The sequence below is a fragment of the Panthera leo genome, chromosome B4, assembly GCF_018350215.1.
Source record: "Panthera leo isolate Ple1 chromosome B4, P.leo_Ple1_pat1.1, whole genome shotgun sequence".
Classification (NCBI taxonomy): domain Eukaryota; kingdom Metazoa; phylum Chordata; class Mammalia; order Carnivora; family Felidae; genus Panthera; species Panthera leo.
In genome coordinates, this window is record NC_056685.1 from 63,505,910 (window position 1) to 63,526,902 (window position 20,993).

At 37.9% G+C, this 20,993-nt stretch overlaps 1 protein-coding gene and 1 pseudogene across 5 annotated transcripts in view; both read right to left on the reverse strand.

The window, feature by feature from the left end:
* The window catches only part of DENND5B (DENN domain containing 5B), a 189,035-nt gene that overhangs the window by 106,226 nt on the left and 61,816 nt on the right, over positions 1-20,993 (reverse strand). For 4 of the 5 annotated variants that reach the window (XR_006204761.1, XM_042946197.1, XM_042946202.1 and 1 more), the window contains exons 2-3: positions 8,283-8,348; positions 5,072-5,181 (exon numbers count right to left, since the gene is read on the reverse strand). Coding sequence is in view for 4 of the 5 variants with exons in the window: in XM_042946197.1 (XP_042802131.1) it covers positions 5,072-5,181; positions 8,283-8,348 (176 nt within the window). In the remaining variant the exon portion in view is untranslated. The remainder of the gene's footprint in view (positions 1-5,071; positions 5,182-8,282; positions 8,349-20,993) is intronic. The other variant, XM_042946198.1, reaches the window with a different exon arrangement.
* On the reverse strand, positions 14,261-14,464 carry LOC122225772 (annotated as a pseudogene).

Consider the following 20,993-nt stretch of genomic DNA (forward strand, 5'->3'; position numbering starts at 1 on the left):
ATCCCTAATACTGCCATATACTAACATTATTGCTTCTCCACCTCACTCTCCCACAATAAAACAACTAAATATTCAGGGTTGTCATTGTTTACCAGATTGCACTGGTAATCAGATTACTTTAGCCAAAGTGGGCTCACAATGCTGGGTAACTCTCCTAGTTGATGTCACTACATGTCCTTACCTCTCTGCACTATTTCAGGCAGGCTAGAATTTTAACAATTCCTTTTTTCATTTTCTATAGTTCTATCACTTCCATGCCCTCTCTTATTACACAAATAAAAGATAAATTATTCAGAGTTGGTCCATTTGCCTTTCCTTTCTTCCTACCTTTGTTCCCTCTCTCCCTCCTTTTCCCTTTAATAAACATTTATTTTATGTCATATATTACATTATATCTTAGTATTTCAAAAGACAAATATGAAAATAGTATTTTCAGGAAGTTTACAGTCTGGTAAGAAAGACACACACACAAACCAATGGTTACAAAATAATATGCCCAGTGCTGCTATGGAGTATGTTCAAGAAGTTATAGAAACAGAGAGGAGAGAGTACCTAACTACTCCTAGTTAAGATGACTTTGCAGTGGAGGTAACACCTGAACAGACAAAGACAGGGAAGGGAAGTATTGTGAGTAAGCAAACATTCCTTCATTTATTCAATGATTTCAGCCTCTACTGTGTGTAAAACTAGGGACAGAGCAATGAATAAGAGACAGTGTGCCTGTCTTCGTGGGGCTTACATGATAGCAGGACCCACACAGCTGATAACTGGCTACATAATCAATTATTTAATTGCAGCTGTGACAGATGCTACAAAAAGCTCCAAGGTGCTAAGAGAACCTGAAGGGAACTAACTGAAAGGTAGACAGAAGGGTGGTCAGGGAAGGCTTCTCTGAAAAAGGTGTGTTTAAAATGGAATCTGAAGGTTCAGTAAGAATTCACTAGAGGAAGGCGAAGTGAAGAGCCTTCCACAGAGAAGAGGCAGCAAAAGCAGAAGCTTTAGCGTGAAGAATGGAAAGGACAGGAGCAGCAGTCCATGTAAGAGAGCTTGGTGATTTGGACTAAGGTGGGTGTGTAGAAACAGAGAGAAGTAGGTAGGTAACTGATCGCACATGGGAGAGGGCAAGAAAGTGAGAACTTTCAAGGACAATCCAGATTTTTGGCTTAGGCAACTAGGTGGATGTACTAGGTGAATGGTTCACCGACCAAGGCTCATGGGAAGATCATGAATTCAGTTTTGGACATGTTGAGTTTGAGATGCCAGTGAAATATTCTAGCTGCAAAGTTAAGGAAACAAGTGGGCTCCTCAGTAATGGCTGGATTAGAGCCCCATTCCTATAGTTTTCATTGTGAGACATAAACTTAAAACCTGGATGAAAATTAAGGCCTACTTTCATTCTAATGTCAAATCTATTAATGTAACTGTTATCCACTTCAAATTCAAGTACTTTCTGAATCTATAAAAAGTATACACAGCTCTTTTTCCTTTGAATGTTCCAAGATGGGCACCTGAATAGGTTTTTTTCAGTCAACCCTTTACTTTTTTTTACTCTTTGCTTAACATTCCACCCTATCCTTCTTTGTCATCAAAGTAAACAGTAAATTGTAAACTTAGAGCTTTACAGATTATAAAGAGCTTTACAACAGTTATGACTTTTAGTTACTTAAAATATCATATATCAGATGTTTCACTTAGTACAAATATACAAAACAGAATCTTTATACTTCACAACTCGCTTAAAAAGGTATTGACCATATTTTCTTCCTAATATTCCCTAGGTTCACTACATTCTTGAGGATAAGATCTACTGACCAGAATATTATATAAATAGCCATGGATGCCAATTTGCAGATTACCTCAAAGAGATCTTTAATGGGGGAGAGGGAGGCAGGGGAACTTCAGCTCCATTTGCATTGCTTTGCTTCATTTAAAAGAAGAAGTACAGGAGCGCCTGGGTGGCTCAGTTACTTAAGTGTCCAACTCTTGGTTTCGGCTCAGGTCATGATCTCACGGTTCCTGAGTTTGAGTCCCACATTGGGCTCTGTGCTGATAGTGCAAAGTCTGCTTGGGATTCTCTCCCTCTCTTTCTGTCCCTCCCTCACTCACTCTGTCTCTCAAAAATAAATAAACTTAAAAAAGAGAGAAAAGTACAGATCTGAAGCAAATTTGTCAATGTGGGCATATGTGTTAGTTCTGGGGATATGACTGTTGTATTGTTCTGTTTAATGATACACCACCCCTCCTTTTTTTTTTTGTGAAAATCTCTGAATCAGGTACTAAAAGAGACATAAAAGCAATTAATTTAGAAACAATTTCACCTGTTATTTATATTTATTTTCTATTATATTTGCATGGCACTCATACACATGGAATTTTTTTTTTTTTATTTAACAAAGTTCATTGCTTTGGAATATTTAATTTCTGTGTGAAATTAATGATCCTTCCTCAATCCATCACTGTTGCTTGTTAAAGAAATGACTGATATTGCAGAAGGTGATGACTCATTAGAGTGGGATTTTGCTAAAGGCAAGAAGAAAGTTTTATATCCCTAGGTAGGAATAAATTATAGCTTCATACAATTGCACTTACTAATAAATCAGGAAATTAAGGGCAGTAAATCTATGACCCAAATGCAGACTAGTTTAATGGAATGCTTTTCAGAGATTTTCAAGGAATGCTAGCAAATCCTTTTAGATTTGCAGCAAAACCCAAAATGTTGTATGGTGCTTAACCATCAAAATACAAGCATATGTGTTTATTCTTCGTAAGAAACTTTGGTTGCTTACATAAAAAATCTCAGAGGCAAGGGTAAAGAAAATATCAAAGACAGATTAAGGAAGCTGATCACTCTCTTAGAGATGAATGTTTTACAAACTGAGGCTAAAGCTATCATGGATATCTCACTATTAATACATTCAAATGATTAACAGAAGAAAATATACCAAGTGTGGCATTTTGTTCCAAACAACTACGGATTCATATTGTAATAAGCACCTAGTTTTGGACACCATTCTAATTTATCACAGATTATACTTTGAAATACCTAAGAAGTCAAGTGTTGTGATCTATTTACATTCTTATCTAGGTTTCTATTACTTCATTTAGGCACTCTTTTCTTTAATACTTTCCTATTAATTTGCTGGCAGAGCAGCTGATAAGTTATTTTTTGTCACTGTTATTTGTTGACTATTTTAGTCAGAGGCTTGCCTGTGCTCCTCCAGTGTCATAAATATAACAAAGAGTTGTGTTCTACTTAATATCTGTTGTGCTGTCTTTACCAAAGATGAGGCTAGGCCCCACAGTATTAATTTCCAGAAAAATGGTATCTCTGGTTATTTTGGTATTGGCTAACAGTTTAGCGAAACAACTACACTGTGTTCTATGAAGAATCAATGTCAAAATGCCAGTGCCTCAGGCATTTATACTTAGAAAAAGTACCATGCTACTGCCTCCTTGCAGCAAACTCAGACTGGAATGAAGTTATTGTGATACAGAAATACCACAAAAGGTCCAATGTGACCCATGCCATTTTGGCGCAGGTCAAAACTAAGTCACATCATTTTTCTTTGGGGGAGGCAGTAAGATGGGAAAAAAGTAAGCTAGAGAGTAAAAATGATCTGGATTTAGCCCTCTGAGACCCCCCTGCAAAACTTTGGCTAAATCATCTCTGTAAAATATGATTAAGAACCCTCACTGGACGCATGTAAGTGAAAGTAACATACATGAGCTATCTAGCAGGTATCTACTATATATTAATTTCCTTCCCTTATAGTACCATATCAGAGTGGGATCTTTTGACTCTATCTTTAAAATACTCAAAAAGAACTACACCTATCAGTGTCTCAGTCCACTGTTAATTATTTCTGTGCCTATTAGGCCTGATCTCTGATTTGCTCACTTTGGGGCACCCTGATTTTTATAATCACAGAGTTCTATTCATGGAAGCCCAAAATATTACCCAGGCTTCTAATCAGGGCCCTTCCTAAATGATCTGAAAACTATGACTCTAAGAATCTTTAAAGGAACCTGTAACTACCACTGGTAACTCATTGCATTAATTCAAATTCCTTAAAAAAATTCCTACTAATGCCTAAATGATGAAGTTACTTTCCCTCTTTACTTTGTGATTATGTTAAATTACAGGCCCATCATACAACAGTCCTTGAAATACCAAAAGTGTAATCATGTTCCTTCTATCAGGCTCCTCTCCAGGCAAACCAAGAAATATTATTGTTTATCAAAGCATCTATGTATTAATTAATACAAATCCACAAACAGCTTAATAGTAGGAAAATAAAACAGGCTTTGAGGGACATGTGCACCCCAATGTGTACAGCAGCATTATGTACAATAGCTAAATTATGGGAACAGTCCAAGTGTTCATCGACTGATGGATAAAGAAGAGGGTGGTATATAAATACAATGGAATATTACTCATAAAAAAGAATGAGATCTTGCCATTTGCAACAACATGGATAGAGCTACAGAGTATTATGCTAAGTGAAATAAATCAAAGACAAATACCATATGATTTCTATTCATATGTGGAATTTACGAAACAAATGAGCAAAGGGGGAGAGAGGGAGAGAGAGAGAAAGACAGAGACAGAGAGACAAACCAAGAAACAGACTCTTCACTACAGAGAACAAACTAATGGTTACCAGAAGGGAGGTGGCTGGGGGGATGGGTAAAATAGGTGATGGGGATAAAGGAGTTCACTTGTGATGAGCACCAGGTGATATATGGCAGTGCTGAATCACTATATTGTACACCTGAAACTAATATTATACTGTATGTTAACTAACTGGAATTTACATAAAAACTTAAAAAAAAAAAGAAAATGAGCTTTGAGGGTCTGTTGTACACTCTTATTTGCTGTAGGGACTCTATGCAAGTTACTTAACTTTTTTGAGTTTCATTTTCCACGTCTATAAAATGAGGAAAATATTATCTGTCTTATATAGAATTGTTTATTTAAAACATTAAATGAGATAATGTTGACATTCAAAATACAGTCACTATGGTCATCTTAATAAAATAAAGCTAAAGGTAAAAAAAACAAACTACATACCATGTTCACTGCATCTTGATCAAAAGGATTCCATTCTATATTCTCAGGATAGTGGGCCAGAACTTTGGATTTGAATGTTCTTCTCAAAGGACTCTGGTCAAAATTTTCACCTACAACAAATAATTAATAATTAGTTATATCTAGAATTTTTTCAGAAGCATGCCAAAATTTTATTTTTACTTTGCAGATGTATTAACAGATGATGTTGAAATCTGATTCAATTTCTACCTCTAACAGTCTGAGTGGTAAAATTCTCAATGGATGACTGAAAAGGAACTGTTAATAAAAAGATCTGCATTTAAAACTTCAGAATCTGGGGGCGCCTGGGTGGCTCAGTTGGTTGAGCATCCAACTTGAGCTCACATAATGATCTCACCAACCGTGAGTTTGAGGCCCATGTCAGGCTCTGTGCTGATAGCTCAGAGCCTGGAGCCTGCTTCGGATTCTGTGTCTCCCTCTCTCTCTGCTTGTGCTCTCTCTCTCTCTTAAAAATAAAATAAAAACATAAAATAATTTTTTTTTAAACTTCAGAATCTGAATTTCAATATCCTGGCTAGACAACGGCACTAAAAATCAAGATCTACTACAAATAAACTTTGCTGTAACCTAATTATTGTTCTTATTTCAATATGTGGTGATAAAAAAAAAGTCTATTTAGAAACATTTAATTTACTAAAGAAACATCTTGAATTAAGCTAATCATACTTCTTCTGATCCTGAAATTTTATACACGAATAGACACAATGCTGCAGTGCTCAAAGGAGGCAATTTTGCTTCAGCTTCCACAGAAATCCCCAACAAATGTGACTGCATCCAGGCTTTTATAAGTAACAGAATTAACAGAATTAGAAACATCATCACTGAGTTGTCTAGTTCAGTAGACAGAACATATTAAACACACTAACCTCTGAAAAGAAACAAGCTATTCTAAGCCAAATTCATCACCTGTCAAAATTCTGGAAAGATAAAGGCAGGCTATACTTTGATTATTACATATGTATATATAAAAAACAAAACTCAATAATGAGTTGTCAAGCTCAGTTCTTTATCTCCTTGACCAAATTATTTCCCATAAGACCTGTTTCCCCCAAATGCCTTAGTTCCATAAAATAAATTAATGTGGATGGCTCTTAAATTCTCAATGTCAAAAAGTTGAGACTGGAGATTTAGAAGACCTTAGAGTATCATTCTGTCTTCTGTGTTTTTTCTAAAGTTCTAATTAAATGCAAAACATGAAGTACCAGTATTTGTACAAGTAAAAATAACAAGTAATTGATAAATCATAATGGGGCATCTAGGTAGACTCAGTTTCCATTGTGGGTAAAAATTATGAAAAGATGGATAGTAAAACACCTTTTAGTGCAAAACTTAACAGATCACAGAAGGAGGGAAAAGTCACACTCTAAAATCTTGTTGGAAACTGTGATATAAAATACACAGCTTTTCTGAATAAAGGAACATAGTTTAAATAGATTTGGTGCAGCAACTAGCCTACTGTTTCCAATTTAAGCCCTTGGCTAATGGTCATTTTCCTCTGTATTCCTCTTATTTAGGCAAACACTTCATCTCTCTTTCGACTCCGTATTTCCGCCTTCTAAATGACAGAATAGAGAACTTTCACTTCTAGAAGGAAAACTGTCAAAAGTGTCCCTAGGGACAGTTTATGAGTTTTTGCAACATACTTCTGGAATATGTAAGGATCAACAAAGTCAATGGAAAAATGTGGAACTGTCCATGAGTCAGTATGCCTGAAGAGTCAGGGTTCAGAATGCCCAATTTCAGGAAGGGTATATGATATCTTTAAACTGATTCTAGATTCTCATGAAAACACTAAAAATTTTTAGGTATTTCACTTCTACATTTATTAAAAAAAAAGACTACTTTTCACTTCACTTTAAGTCACAGAAAACACAAAACAAAAATTCCCTCTTGATTCTAAAGTCTATGCTGCTGACTTTGCTTACTGACACAGGAACAGGATATCCTCAGATAATACACATCAACCAAGAAAGCCTCTCTCCTATACCCACTAAAACATACCAGAAATGTGTATTTTTATCATAAGTATAAATAAAATATGAAACACTGTGGAGGCAAAAGAAACAGCACATAATGCAAGATGCAATTCCTTGCAACACTTACCTTTTAATGAATTCCTGCCTAAGTTGGTTAAAATAGTAACATTATCTTCATTCATATATCAAGTTATTAATGGGACAGAAAATAAATCAGAAAAGTCATGACAGTGCTATTTTCAATATGATTGTTCTCTTAACTAAGGAACACCACCTCTTGAAGCACAATGAATCACCCAGAAGAGAGATAAAGAAGGAAAACCCTTTTTCAGAGAAAAAAATTTCACAAAAACAGAAGATGAAAAAACTCACGAAACAGAAACATAAATCTAATCAAAGCAAAACAGAACCACCACCATTGCCACCACCACCATCACTTATTAGACTGCCAAAAAGGGGAGCAATACGAAAGATCACTGCTGTATATACAGCTGTCTTGGCAAATATTATTTTGAAGTAAATTAAGGGAAGAACCAACTATGTAGAAATTCTGATAACATTTTAAGGGTTTAGAAATGAGTATATGTAGCTATTACTACTCCTACCAGCCAAAGAAGAGAATCTTGAAGATGCCTTTTGGAGATGAGAGGTAGGGGAACAACCTATTCTTCTCATTTTGAATCCATGTTATATGAACCCCTAACTTGGAATTTACTGCTAGAACTTGGCAGGAGAAATGAATCTGTCTATGAATTTGGGTTCCCAGGCAACTGAAATTATATATAAGCATCTTTAACTTAAAATCCACCTTTTAAACATTGTCCTGAAATGAACAAGGATTTTAAATTTGTGCAGATATTAATATGCCCACTACAAATACATATAAACTTAATTCCAAGTCATATTGCCAAGTATCCTGCTACTAAATTTAAGCTGCAATTAAGCTTTTTCTCCCAAGAAAACAAGACATATCTGCCAAGACAGCTTAAAGACTAGTGAATAATTTTTTCAAGGCTTGAAGCAAATGAGGTCTTTCCAAAAATTAAGATGCAGACAAGAGAGCAGAAATACAAAATAATACCTATTTTTTTTGCCCAAGCAAAACCAAATAAAAAAACAATTATGATGGGCTTGAAGTGAATTAAAATAATTTCTAACATCTCAACTTTTATTTTTACTTTTATTTTTATTTTTACCTGAAGTCGTATTTGCAGCATCTTGGCTCTTGCCATGACGATCTGCTTCTAGCCATTGGTACAAAACTACATAATGTAACAGAAACAAAAAACTTTATAAACAAAGAAACACAAACACAAAAACAAAATGACTTTGAAGAATGGAAAACGAGAATAAAAAATTAAACGAAAGCAATTAAACATGAGACTTTAACATCAATGGAATGTAGCTTAACACCAACAGCATGTGGTTTATAAGCTATTAGTAATAAGAAAGCAAAGAGAACAGGTAATTGTATCAACATAATAAGTGAAATACTATTTAAACATCTGTAACAGTTATTCATATGGGAAAAAAGCACATATATTCCTCCTGATGCTGATTTAAAGAGAAGTATTAGGAGAAAACTAATGTTTCCATAGTCAGATATAAAAAAATATGATAGACGAAATGACCGACTTTAAAAATTACATCCCAACTTCTGTGCACCTATCAAAATGGCTAAAGTCGAAAAAACTGCACCAAATGTTGACAAATATGTAAAGTGACAGGAATTCTCATTCCTGGTGGGAATGCAAAATGGTACAACCACTTTGGAAGACAGTTTTGCAATTTCTTACAAGACTAAGCACAGTCTTACCATATGATCCCATTGCTCCTAATACCAAGAGGAGCAGCCTACAGTATACCTGATGAATACTTGTCACAACTATCAAGGACATTAAAAACAAGGAAAGTCTGAGAAACAGTCATAGTCAAGAGGAGCTTAAGGAGATATGATAACGGAATATAATGTGGTACATTGGATGAGATGCCCCAAGAGAAAAAAGTACACTAAGTAAACACTAAGGAGATCTGACATATATAGAGTATAATGGGCTGAAAGTATGCTCTCTAATGAGACTCCATTTAATCAACAATCCCTTTATGTGCTATTAACTAGGAAGTGTCAACTCTTGAAGGAAAGTTTACTACAGTAAGGACACAGGCTATTAGAAAATTCACACTAGACCTCTCTAACTTAGCAGCTTTGAAGAGTGTTAAAATTTCTGAATGGGTTACCCAGATATCTACAACTTTTAGACATTCAGTCTTCCCTTTGAAGAGCAAAATAATGACAACGTAGGGTCCTAAAGGCCAGGGAACCTTCCTATCCATACCTCAAAAGTCTGAATTATCTCAAGGCAATTACAAAGGCTAAACTTCTAATCTGGGGGGCTATTTGACCACAGATATTGTGAGAGTTCTATATCCTCATCAAGATTTGCCGAAACTTTGTACACTCTCCTTTCGCAAAACAGCAACAAAACAAAGAGCTGGGGAAGGTGCCCATGGAACTCGTGAACTGAAGATAAAGGAACTGATCCATTACAAAGGCCAAAGACACCCTGAAATCACCAAGGAAGTTATTTGGATCTTTCGACAGTCAGATGCTGAACTGACATTTGTCATCAGGAATATTATGTCCCCTAACGGACCTCTGAATAGCCCTCACACATATACCCAGTGTGCAAGGTCACTGGCTGAGGGTGCCCCAGTGGGCACACAAGTCAGTGCACTCCTCCAGGATATCGCACACTCCTGGGAGGCAAACAACTGTTATGACTGGGACCAGCAAGGAAGAATTTGAGAAGCAGACCTCACTCATTAAATATATACCTATTTTTTTTTTTGCCTTTGTAGTTTACAGGAATAACTACTCATTAGAGTAAAGAAGTAGCAGAGTAGAGAAGTATTAGACCATGACAGAAAAATCTCTGCCTTTGTCTCTCAAAAATAAATAAACATTAAAAAAAAATCTCATTTGGAAAAAAAAACAAATATGGACTTTACAACTGACAACGAATATCACTCTCACAAAAATGAGATGCAAAGTGGGGAAACTAATCCATTCACTAGTCTAACAATTCTGCCTAGCTCTCGTCTAAAGGCTATTATGCCCTGATCAAGGTAGAAACTCTTGGCTGCATTGAGGGTATCGTTAGGAATATTAACCAGTAGTTCAATTACTTCATATAGACCCTGTTTCTGGTTTTACCAAAGAAAAAAAGAAAAAATATAAAAAGTATTCCAGATCCACTTGCACAGAGAATTATACATAAGCAAAAATCTTTTTAGATTCAGATATTCAATTATTTTATCCTTGACTCCAGATTGCCAAAGTCTGATTATCCATGGTCTAAATATTTCAGAGAATTTCCAGGGAAATAAGTGCATCTGCTTCATGCAAAGCTACAATGTGACTCACCATTACATCAAATTTGGATTTCAAAGCTCACTTTATAACACATATATTTTAAAAGATAATGTAATAACTAAAAAAAGAAATATGACAAATATTTTTACCTAACATACTAGAATGTAAATGGGTAGTTCTAGAAGGACTGAGCTCCAAAAAATTCTTAACTCTCATAAAGCATCTGAAATATGTTACAATACACAGTCTGCTACTATGTTTGTAGATGATGTTAGAATACCAAGAATAACCTTTTTTCACTGTGGCTGGAAGCATAAGATCTGACTTTTTGGTGGCTCCATGCTTCCTCTCATTTGGCACTGACAGTAGGTACCCATAGCTCTGAGCCAGTGGTGAGAGATTTCTATAGCCTGTGCTTGGGGTTGCAAGTGGAGAAGGATTTGTGAGATGTGTGAGCACTGGAGCTATTTCTCAGCCTGAGTGGTCGCGTTAACCCCTTTCTCTGAACCTTCCCACTCTTAGGGTCCCGGTGAATCCCCTCCCTCATTATCCATTTCCACCGTAGCCTGTGTCTGACCACAGCATTTTCTCCACAAAACAAGGACAAGCCTCACAGTATTTCCCCATCCTTCTGTCCCCAAAGAATACCACAGAAGTCCAGGTGTTTTAAAAAAAGCTTGCTGATAGGAACAATGACAACAGATGGGAAGTTAAAAGGTAATCTCTTTTGTCCTGTCCCTTTTCAATTTTATTCCCTTTCCCTCTAAAGGGAAAGTTTAAAAACACACACAGAGATACACATAGGTAATAAATGGTTGACAGAATATTTAGGGTCAAGAAATTTTTCCTATTATTTTGCTAAAGGTGATAGAAGGAAGTGGGATGCTGCCTAAGAAATCCATGCTGAGGCAGAGAAGGGAGAATGTGGTGGTGAGGTAATTTTTCTCCTTCCCATATCTATCCCTATAGGTTCCCAACTGTTTGTCTCTAAAAACCCCTGCCTGAATTGACATGAGTTGGAGTTGGAGAGGGAATACTGGACAGCAGTAGATCCTACAAGGGAGACTGACTAGGGAAAGGGAAGCAGGGGCAGGGCAACTTTACACGTTGGTTAAAAAAAAAAAAAAAAAAAAAAAAAGGGAAAAAAAAGGAGCACTCCTCTGACATTCACAGAAAGCCATTTCCTATACATGCATTTTCTCTTCATCACATGTAATTGTCCTCTTCAAAACAGTTCCCCCAGGAGGCTGCATATTCATTATTCACTCTAATGGTTCTACCACAATTTAAATAATTTTTGAGCAGGTGACACTTAAGGTGAGACCTGATGAAGTAATAATAATCATCATAGTTAACATATAGTGCTTACTATAGGGCAGGTGTTATTCTAAGTGTTCTACATACATTAAAAGCATTTCATCATCACCATTACTCTATAAGGTAGCTCCTATTTTACCATTTTACAGATGTAGGACCTGAGGCACAAAAAAGGTTAAATAACTTGTCCAAGGTCAGACAACTAGAAAATTCAAACTTACACAGTCTGGCTCCAGACTGTGCTTTCAATTCTACATGTGAGGTCATCTCAGAAAAGAATATTTCAGGCAGGGGAAACAGCAAGTTCAGAATCTCTGAGGTGTCAGTGAGCTTGTCATGGCTGAGATGCAGCAAGGAGGACAGTGCAATGCATTTGAGTGAGCTGGTAGAAGATGAAGTCAGAGAGGTAGCTAGGGCCAGATAAGACAGGGCCTCACAAGCCTTGGTAGGATCTTTCTATCTTGTGTTAAGCATCACGGGAAGTAACTGTGGAGTGTTTTAAACAGAGAAATGACTTTGTTTTAACAAGCTCACCCTGGCAGCTCTGAGAAGAGGCTGTGGAGGGTTAAGAGTGGAAACGAAGATACCAGGTGATTAGGAAACATGTTTTGAGGACATAAAAGATATGATTTGCTGACAAGTTAGATGTGAGAGAAAGGAGTAGTCAAGAAGATATCACAATACCACAGTTTCTGGTCTGAGCACCTGGATGAATAGGATAGCTATTTACTGAAATGGGGAATAATGCAGAAGGAGAGGGTCTTACTGAAGGGTTGGAAGGCTGGAATAAAGAATTCAGTTTGGGATATATTAAGTCTATGATGCCTCTTAGTTATCCAAGTGAAATTTTTCAGTCAGCATTTAGAAATCAGAATTTAAAATTCAGGGAAAAGTTAGAAAATTCAGTATCAAATAGATGGTATTGGACATCACAGGGCTGGATAAGATCACTGAGGAAATGAATATAAATGAAGAGAGGCTGGGGTCACAGCCCTGGGAGGCTCAAGAATAAACGTTAAGCGGTTAGGAAGACAATGAGGAACTGGCAAAAAGGTAAATGAAAAATGCAGCCAGTGATGAAACAGAAAGACCAGAAGCATGGGTATCACAGAAGCCAAGTAAAGACAATGTTTTAACAAGGAGAGAGTTGACAGCATGGAAATCACTGGTGACCTTGAGGAGATTTCTGTGGAGTAGTGGGAGTAAAAAGTTGTGTGGAGTTGTTCCAAGAAACAATGCAAAGAGAGGAAGTAGAGGCAGAGAGTATAAATAAGCCTTCTGGAGAGTTTTCCTGGAAACATGAGAAATGGAAAATACTGAAGGAGAACAAGGGAGGGAAAGGGTTTTGTTTGTTTAAGGACAAAGAGGTATTAACTCATTCAAGTAACATATCCAGAATGCCTACACTGAGCCAGGCACAGTGACTGATGCTGCGGACAGGACTGATTAGTACAGTCCAGTCCTCCGGAGATCTCTCATTCTCCTATCTTCCCTTCCCAATGCCACAATAGAGAGCAGACTTTGCCCATTCCATATGCTATTATGGGGCTGATGCAGGTTGTACTGCCCAGGTAACCATACTTTCTATCCCCAGCATACAGGTTACCTACTTTATCCTCATAAGGTTATAAACAGGACACTGAATCCCTTGAAAACTACATTCTCTCCATTACATTTTTTCCTCCTGGTACTCCTAGAAATGGCCCCAAAGCATTCTCACTTGGATAAGCCATGCTGCACCAGTGTGCAGCCACTACTGGTTCTGGATCTGTGACAGCCTTCAGGTGCTCACCAACATCCATATTCTCTCTTTGTCAATATCCTTGCATCTGGGTGAGGGCCAAATCACTAGTTCTTGCCAATGAAATATGAGCAGAAGTGATGTGTGTCACTTCCAGGCTGAGGCACATAACCTGTCTGTCCTTTGCCATCCATCAGCTAAAGGCAAATGGAGATGAGGCCTTAAAAAAATGAGAAGGTCACACAATGGAAGAAAACTTCGGTCACTGAATGTCTCTACAAAAGAGCCCCTCCCACCCTGGCCTACATTAGATTAAACAATAAAAGAGAAATAAACTTTTACTGTCTCAAGCCATTGACAGTTTGTGTTGTTGTGATAGCAATTAGCTATTTATATGTTTCTGGATTACCCTGAGTTTTTATTTGTGTTACTGTTGATCTTCTTACTATGATACCAGTCCCTGACTATACTGTGTCTTCTCTTCCTTGGTAATTCTCTAGATTGCTTTTCAGTGTGCTCAAATACATAATAAATGCAGTTCTTTAAACATGGGAGGAGAATTTGCCCATTTTTTATGGATGCTCTTACCTTTCATAGAAGCCATATACTCACTACTAAGCTATTAATCAAGACCAAGGTTTTAACCCATGATGGTCCTGTTAGCCTTTCTAAATACACAACTTCTAAATCTAGTCAGCGATCCTGCAGGTCTAAGTTGCTGGTCACAAAGGGAATCAAGCAAAAGAAGCTGAAGGGATCTCTGAAAATTCATAGACCCTACTGAGGAATAAAAATCAGTTAAAGAGACATAAATCCTGGTAATCTTAAGAGTTTAAGATATTAACATAAGCATATCAACATCAACTTAGTAAATTTTGAATTTCTAAGAAATTCACTGATAAGAACAGATACTACACTTGATCTTAGCCAAAAGGCCAAGAAGCGATAAAAATTCAAAACATACTTCATTATTGATTACATCAAAATTAAAGAGCCATGCTATATTTAGCTAACACCAAATACACTTCAATTACTGAAGTTCATTCACTGGGAGCCAAAAGAGTATACAACACAGTTATTCTGTTTCAACTCCAACTTACATAATTTAATCTGTTACTAACCATCTGAAGTTGGCACAGATGTTACCTGTTAAAGGGCATGGACCCCACTAAGACAGCCCTTACTTCAGAGGTCCCTAGCCCACTAGCCCTTCTGACATAGTGGCTATACATCTGGGGTGTTCCCATGACTATCAGGTTTGATAATTCACTACAGCGACTCACAGAACTCAGGAAAGCACTATACTTATGACTGCAGTTTGATTGCAAGTGATACAAATCCTAAGAACCAAATGAAGACACACACAGGGTGAAGTCTTAGAGGGAATGCAGAGCTTTCATGGTCTCTCCAGTAGAATCAGGGTATGTCACTCACCACCACTACACATACACAACAATGTGTCCATCAACCAAAAAGCTGCACTAAGCTTTGGTATTTAGAGGGTTTAAAAAAAAAATGTTTATTTATTTTGAGAGAGAAGAAGAGGTGGGGAGAGGAGGAGGGACAGAGAGAGAGACAGGGAGAGAGAGAGAATCCTAAGCAGGCTCTGCACTGTCAGCCACAGGTCCAACACAGAGCTCGATCTTACAAACTGCAAGATCATGACCGGAGCCAAAACCAAGAGTTGGATGCTCAACTGACTGAGTCACCCAGGAGCCCCGGTATCTAGAGTTTCTAGTGGGCCTCATTACATAGGCAGGGCTGATTCAATCACTGGCCATGTGACTGAACTCAAATCTCCAACCTCCTCTCTTCCCCAGAGGCCTGGATGGCTCAAGTCCTCTGGTAACTAGCCCCTATTCTGAAGCTATCTAGGGGCGCTTCATTAGTTACTTCACTAGGATAATGCTCTTACTACTCAGGAAATTCCCAGGCTTCTAGGAGACCTGTGCCAGGAACCTAGGACAGAGAGCAAACAAATTCTTATTAGGCACTGTGCCTTCTATCACCAAACACAGAACACAGTAGGCAGATTATTTGCAAAAATAACCTTTGCAATTAATTTAAGACCTAGAGTCCTCTGATAATGATGAATAAACAAAGCACTCTGCTTCTAAGCCATGCTTTTCATACTTTTCCTTTTTTAATAAAATGTGAAACAAGAAAAAAACTTTAATCACTTAAGTACTGTAACTGATATTATAAAACCCTATAAGAGAAATGGGTCCATAATTTTTAGGTTAGTCATCAAAAAAACAGTGCTTAGTAAGTGATTTTTATTACTCTGAAAAATATAACAGTGATTTTCAAATAATAATTATAGCCAAGAAAACAAGGCTCTAGTTCTATGTGAATATCCTGGGTTCTAGTAATTTAGGGCAAATCATAATTTCTTTGAGCAAAGGTTTCCTCATACATAAAATACAGATTATATAACAACAACACATTAGTATTGACATCTAACTTATATGAGGATCATTTATGTAATGTATTTCTGAGAAAGCATATTAATGTTATTATTTGATGCTGCATGTTATACAATATAAAACAAATCTTCCCTATTGTTAAAGAACTTATTCTCTGGTAAAATGACATCGGGAGAGCCACCCTTTGCTTCCAGGAACAAAAGAAAGGCTCCTAGCATTAAAATATTTATAACTGACAAGTAACACTATAGGGCTAGAGTTCTAAGATGATTCAAACTGAAATATTTCTGCTGTATGACTCAAAGAAGCAGTTATTTGCTCAGAGCCAACCTAGATTTTTCCCTTCATTTCCATTCATTACTTTTTGCTGCCAATACTCTCCCCCCAAAAATTTTTATAAGGAGTCAGAAACCAGTAACTCAGTTTAGTTTACACAGGGATACTAATGGACATATACAAGAATACCACTTTCTTCCTCGTACCCTCTTAAAAAAAAAAAAAAAAAAAAAAAAAAAACCTGCATAAGAAATCAACAAAGTTCTCTAAAGGAAAGATACACATTACAAAGTAGGAAAAGGAATATATGTGATTTACTAATGCTCCCCTACCTCACCGTCTATGAAATTATTATCATATGAGCAAGATAGGGCAAAAAAATGTTACTAAAATTCACTGAGAAACAAAATCTTCCTATAAGAATCAAGCAGAAGCATTATTATTCCAACAATTACTTGGAGTTTTTCTTGCAGCTAGAATGGCTGTGCTGATGTGAATGTTGCTAAGTAAGAGTGACCTCAGTCTCTCTTCATCAGTATGCACTTTTATCCAAAGGCCCTCAAGGCCCTCCTCTAACATGCTAAGTGTTAGCTAGAATATTGAGGCTTTAAAATGAACTGCATGGGGGGCATGATCTCACAGTTCCTGAGTTTGAGCCCCATGTGGGAGTCTGTGCTGACAGCTCAGAGCCTGGAGCCTGTCTCAGGTTCTGGGTCTCCCTCCCTCTCTGCCCCTCCCCCACTTGTGGTCTGTCTCTCAAAAATAAATAAATGTTAAAAACAATTAAAATGAACTGCATGGGATGCCTGGGTGGCTTAGTTGGTTAAGCATCCGACTTCGGCTCAGGTCATGATCTCACAGGTTCGTGAGTTCGAGCCCCGCATCCGGCTCGATGCTGACAGCTCAGAGCCTGGAGCCTGCTTCAGATTCTGTGTCTCCCTCTCTCTCTGCCCCTCCCCTGCTCACACTCGGTCTCTCTCTCAAAAAAAACAAATAAACATTAAAAAAAAATTAGGGACACCCGGGTGGCTCAGTCGATTAAGCAGCTGACTCTGGCTCAGGTCATGATCTTGCAGTTCATGGGTTTCAGTCCTGCATCAGGCTCTGTGCTGACAGTATGCAGCCTGGAACCTGCTTTGGATTCTGTGTCTTCCTCTCTCTCTGCCCCCCTCCTGCTTATGCTCTGTCTCTCAAAAATACATAAATTTTTTTTTAACGTTTATTTATTCTTGAGACAGAGAGAGACAGAGCATGAATGGGGGAGGGTCAGAGAGAGAGGGAGACACAGAATCCGAAACAGGCTCCAGGCTCTGAGCCATCAGCAAAGAGCCTGACGCGGGGCTTGAACTCACGAACCGCGAGATCATGACTTGAGCCAAAGTCGGACGCTTAACCGACTGAGCCACCCAGGCGACCCATAAATTTTTTTTTTAATTCTGTAAAAATTTAAAATGAACTGCATGGACTCTAATTCTTAAAATGGTATCAAGGGATAGCACAGAACTATGAAATTATGATCCACATATTCTAGGACGAAGACAACGTGACCTGCCAGATAACAAGGACCTTCCCAGAGGCTGTGATTCCCAAAGCTACTGTCTAGCATATTTTAAAAAGTTAAGTCACATCATCTATGGTAGAGAGAAAAAAAATTTTAATAACTTCCTAAAGTTTTCAAAATTAACAGAAAACAATCAAGGCTAAAAATGAGAGCGAAGAGTGGAATTTTTCTCTTCCCTGTAGGAAAAACAAGGTCTTCCTCCCTCCATCAGACAAACATAAAAGAAAACCCTCAAGATGATCTCAAGCCCTGAGTTTCAAATCACAATTCCTACTATCCACCAAGAATCTTGCTCACCTGTTTCAGTTACCAGCAGCCTTTACTTAACACTTGCAAAACTGAATTCCTCTCCCATGAAGCTTTTCCTCTGTTAACAGTGCCACAATTCATGTAGTTACTAAGTACTGCTATCTACTTATTCATCCATGAAGAAAAAAATCAACACTAAAAGCAATCCTATCAAGAGACTCATATTCACTGTTTTTACTCCAGAACTCAGAGTACTATCTGGTTCTCTTCTTCCTCCATTTGGACCCATCTCCTTTCCTTCCATATTCAAATAATCACTAAATTTTGCAGTTTATACCTCCTTAACATCCCTCCAAATCAGGGTTTCCTTTCCATCTTCACTGCTATTTGTGAATTCTGAGCTTCAAGCCAGACTCAGAATCTTGCTACAGTTTCCTAACTAACTGGTCTCCCTGCCATACACTGTACACTGAACTCCCCTTCTAATTCATGTCATTCTCTCTCTTCTCTCTGTCCCTCTTTTTCTTTTGTCAACAAGTATTTTTTTAATGTTTATTTCTTTGAGAGAGAGAGTGTGTGTGTGAGCAAGGGAGTGACAGAGACAGAGAGGGAAAAAGAGACTCCTAAGCAGGCTTCATGCTCAATGTGGAGTTTGATGCGGGGCTTAATCTCATGACTAGTCCTTAAACCTGGTAGGGCCTCATGACTGTCTCAAATGAAAGCCTATAGCAGAAGTGAGACTGTGGTTTCCAAGGCTTAATCATATGAAAAGTGCCATGCGTTTCCACCTCACTCTCTTGGAATACATGCCCTTAGAGTGTAGCTACATACAGTGCTGTCAGAAAGCCCAAGCAGCCTCTGGAAAAGCCCATAAGGACAGAAACGGAGGGTCCTAGCCCTTATTCCTTTGTTGGACAAATATATTCTGAGATGGTCACTTGTGTGGCTTCACAGACTAAGGTTATACCCTTGTGAGTAGAGTATTGTCTCCCTCAAAGGAGGTGGATGGACAGTGCCATTGTTAATCAGCTTGGGAAAATACACCTCATGACATGAAAAGAAACCATGAAAGATCGAACTTAGACTGACATGAAGAAGAAACTCTTCTCTCTAGACTTCATTACCTTGAGCCTAGACTACGAGCAGTCCAAATGTGCCTAACAACTCTCCTCACTTTTGGGAAAAAAATAAATATCTTCCATGTGGAAGCAGATCTTGGTTTCAGCAAGGAGGCAAACCTCTATCAGGGAAAGAACACAACTCTCTAAAGAGTCCCAAGGGGCCAAGTGATTCTATGAGTAATAAGAGCAGTCACACTGATATTTTCCTAAGCTGGTTAATGTCACTTTCCATTTATGATTTCCTTCTATCATCTTTAAGTATTTTGTGAAGTGTTACTGTTTTCAGCTATAAGAAATAAGAGAGTCCAGTGCAGGAAGAACAAGCTGTACTCGGCAAGACCAGCATAGCCGTAGCAGCAATGACTGGTGAGATCCCCAATAAGATTTGGGATTGGAAAGTTCAGCTGCTCATATCCAAGTTGGTCTTCTCTCTTCTCTACCAATTCTTAAGAACTGGGCAGTTATCAAGGGAGCTTGCTTTCAGTTATCTCCATGGGTTTCTCTTTTGTTGCTCCCTACATATTTGTGTTCCATTGGGTTCTGTCCTTGTTCATTTTTTCTTACTCTACATGTTACAGTCCACAGTTCACACTACCACCTACATTAATGACTTCCAAATATATATCTTTAGCCTAATCACTCTTCGCTCCAGGTCAACATTTTCAAGTACTATGGGAAATCTTTACCACAGGCTGTTAAAAGCCAACATATTCTATATGCTTTTTTAAAATGTTTTATCTTTTGAGAGTGAGCACGCACGTGGGGGAGGGGCAAAAAGAGAGGGGGACAGAGGATTCAAAGCAGATTCCACATTCACAAGCTGACCCCAGCGAGCCCAACGTGGGGCTTGAACTCATGAACCACAGGGATCATGACCTGAGCTGAAGTCAGACGCTCAACTGACTGACCACCCAGGCACCCCACAATGTATTCTAATTTGAACTCCTCGTATGTCCTTCAGACTACCTCTTCTTTCTCTATTCCTTTGGACTCTTCCTTCTCTTTAAAAAAGGCTGAGAAAGGGGCACCTGGGTGGCTCAGTCGGTTAAGTCTCTAACTTTGGCACACGTCACAATCTCACGGTTTGTGAGTTCAAGCCCCGTGTTGGGTTCTGTGCTGACAGCTCGGAGCCTGGAGCCTGATTCGGATTCTGTGCCTCCCTCTCTCTCTGATCCTCCCCTGCTCACACTTTCTCTCTCTCAAAAATAAAGAGTTAAAAAAATTATAAATAAATAAATAAATAAATAAATAAGGCGGAGAAAAACAAAATGCAATGAAAGAAATTCCTTCTAGCATACAAAGTGTTTTCTGTAATAAACAAAGTTCAATATCCTCATAACATGGAGAATCTTAGCTGTTCGTTTCTGGAGCATACATATAGAATAACTAAGCTTTGTATGACCATGGGTAAACTAGTTTTTCTTTTTTTCATAAAGGAATATGGCAGTGATAAGTGAAGTTATGTTTTAAAAATATTAACTATCATAAAGATTCTATTCTTTAAAAAAAATTGTTTTGAGTATAATGACACAGTGTTACAGTAGTTTCAGGTATACAACATAGTGATTGGACAATTCTATCCTATGCTCACAAGTGTAGCTACCACCTGCCACCATACAACACTGTTACAATACCACTGACTATATTCCCTATATTGTGCCATTTATTCCTGTGACTTACTCCTTCCCTAACTGGAAGCATGTATCTCCCAATCCCCTTTATCCCCACACTCCCCTCTCCTCTGGCAACCATCAATTTGTTCTCTGTATTTATAGGTCTGAGTCTGCCTTTTGTTTGTTTATTCATTTGTTTTTTAGATTCCACATGAGTAAAATCGTATGGT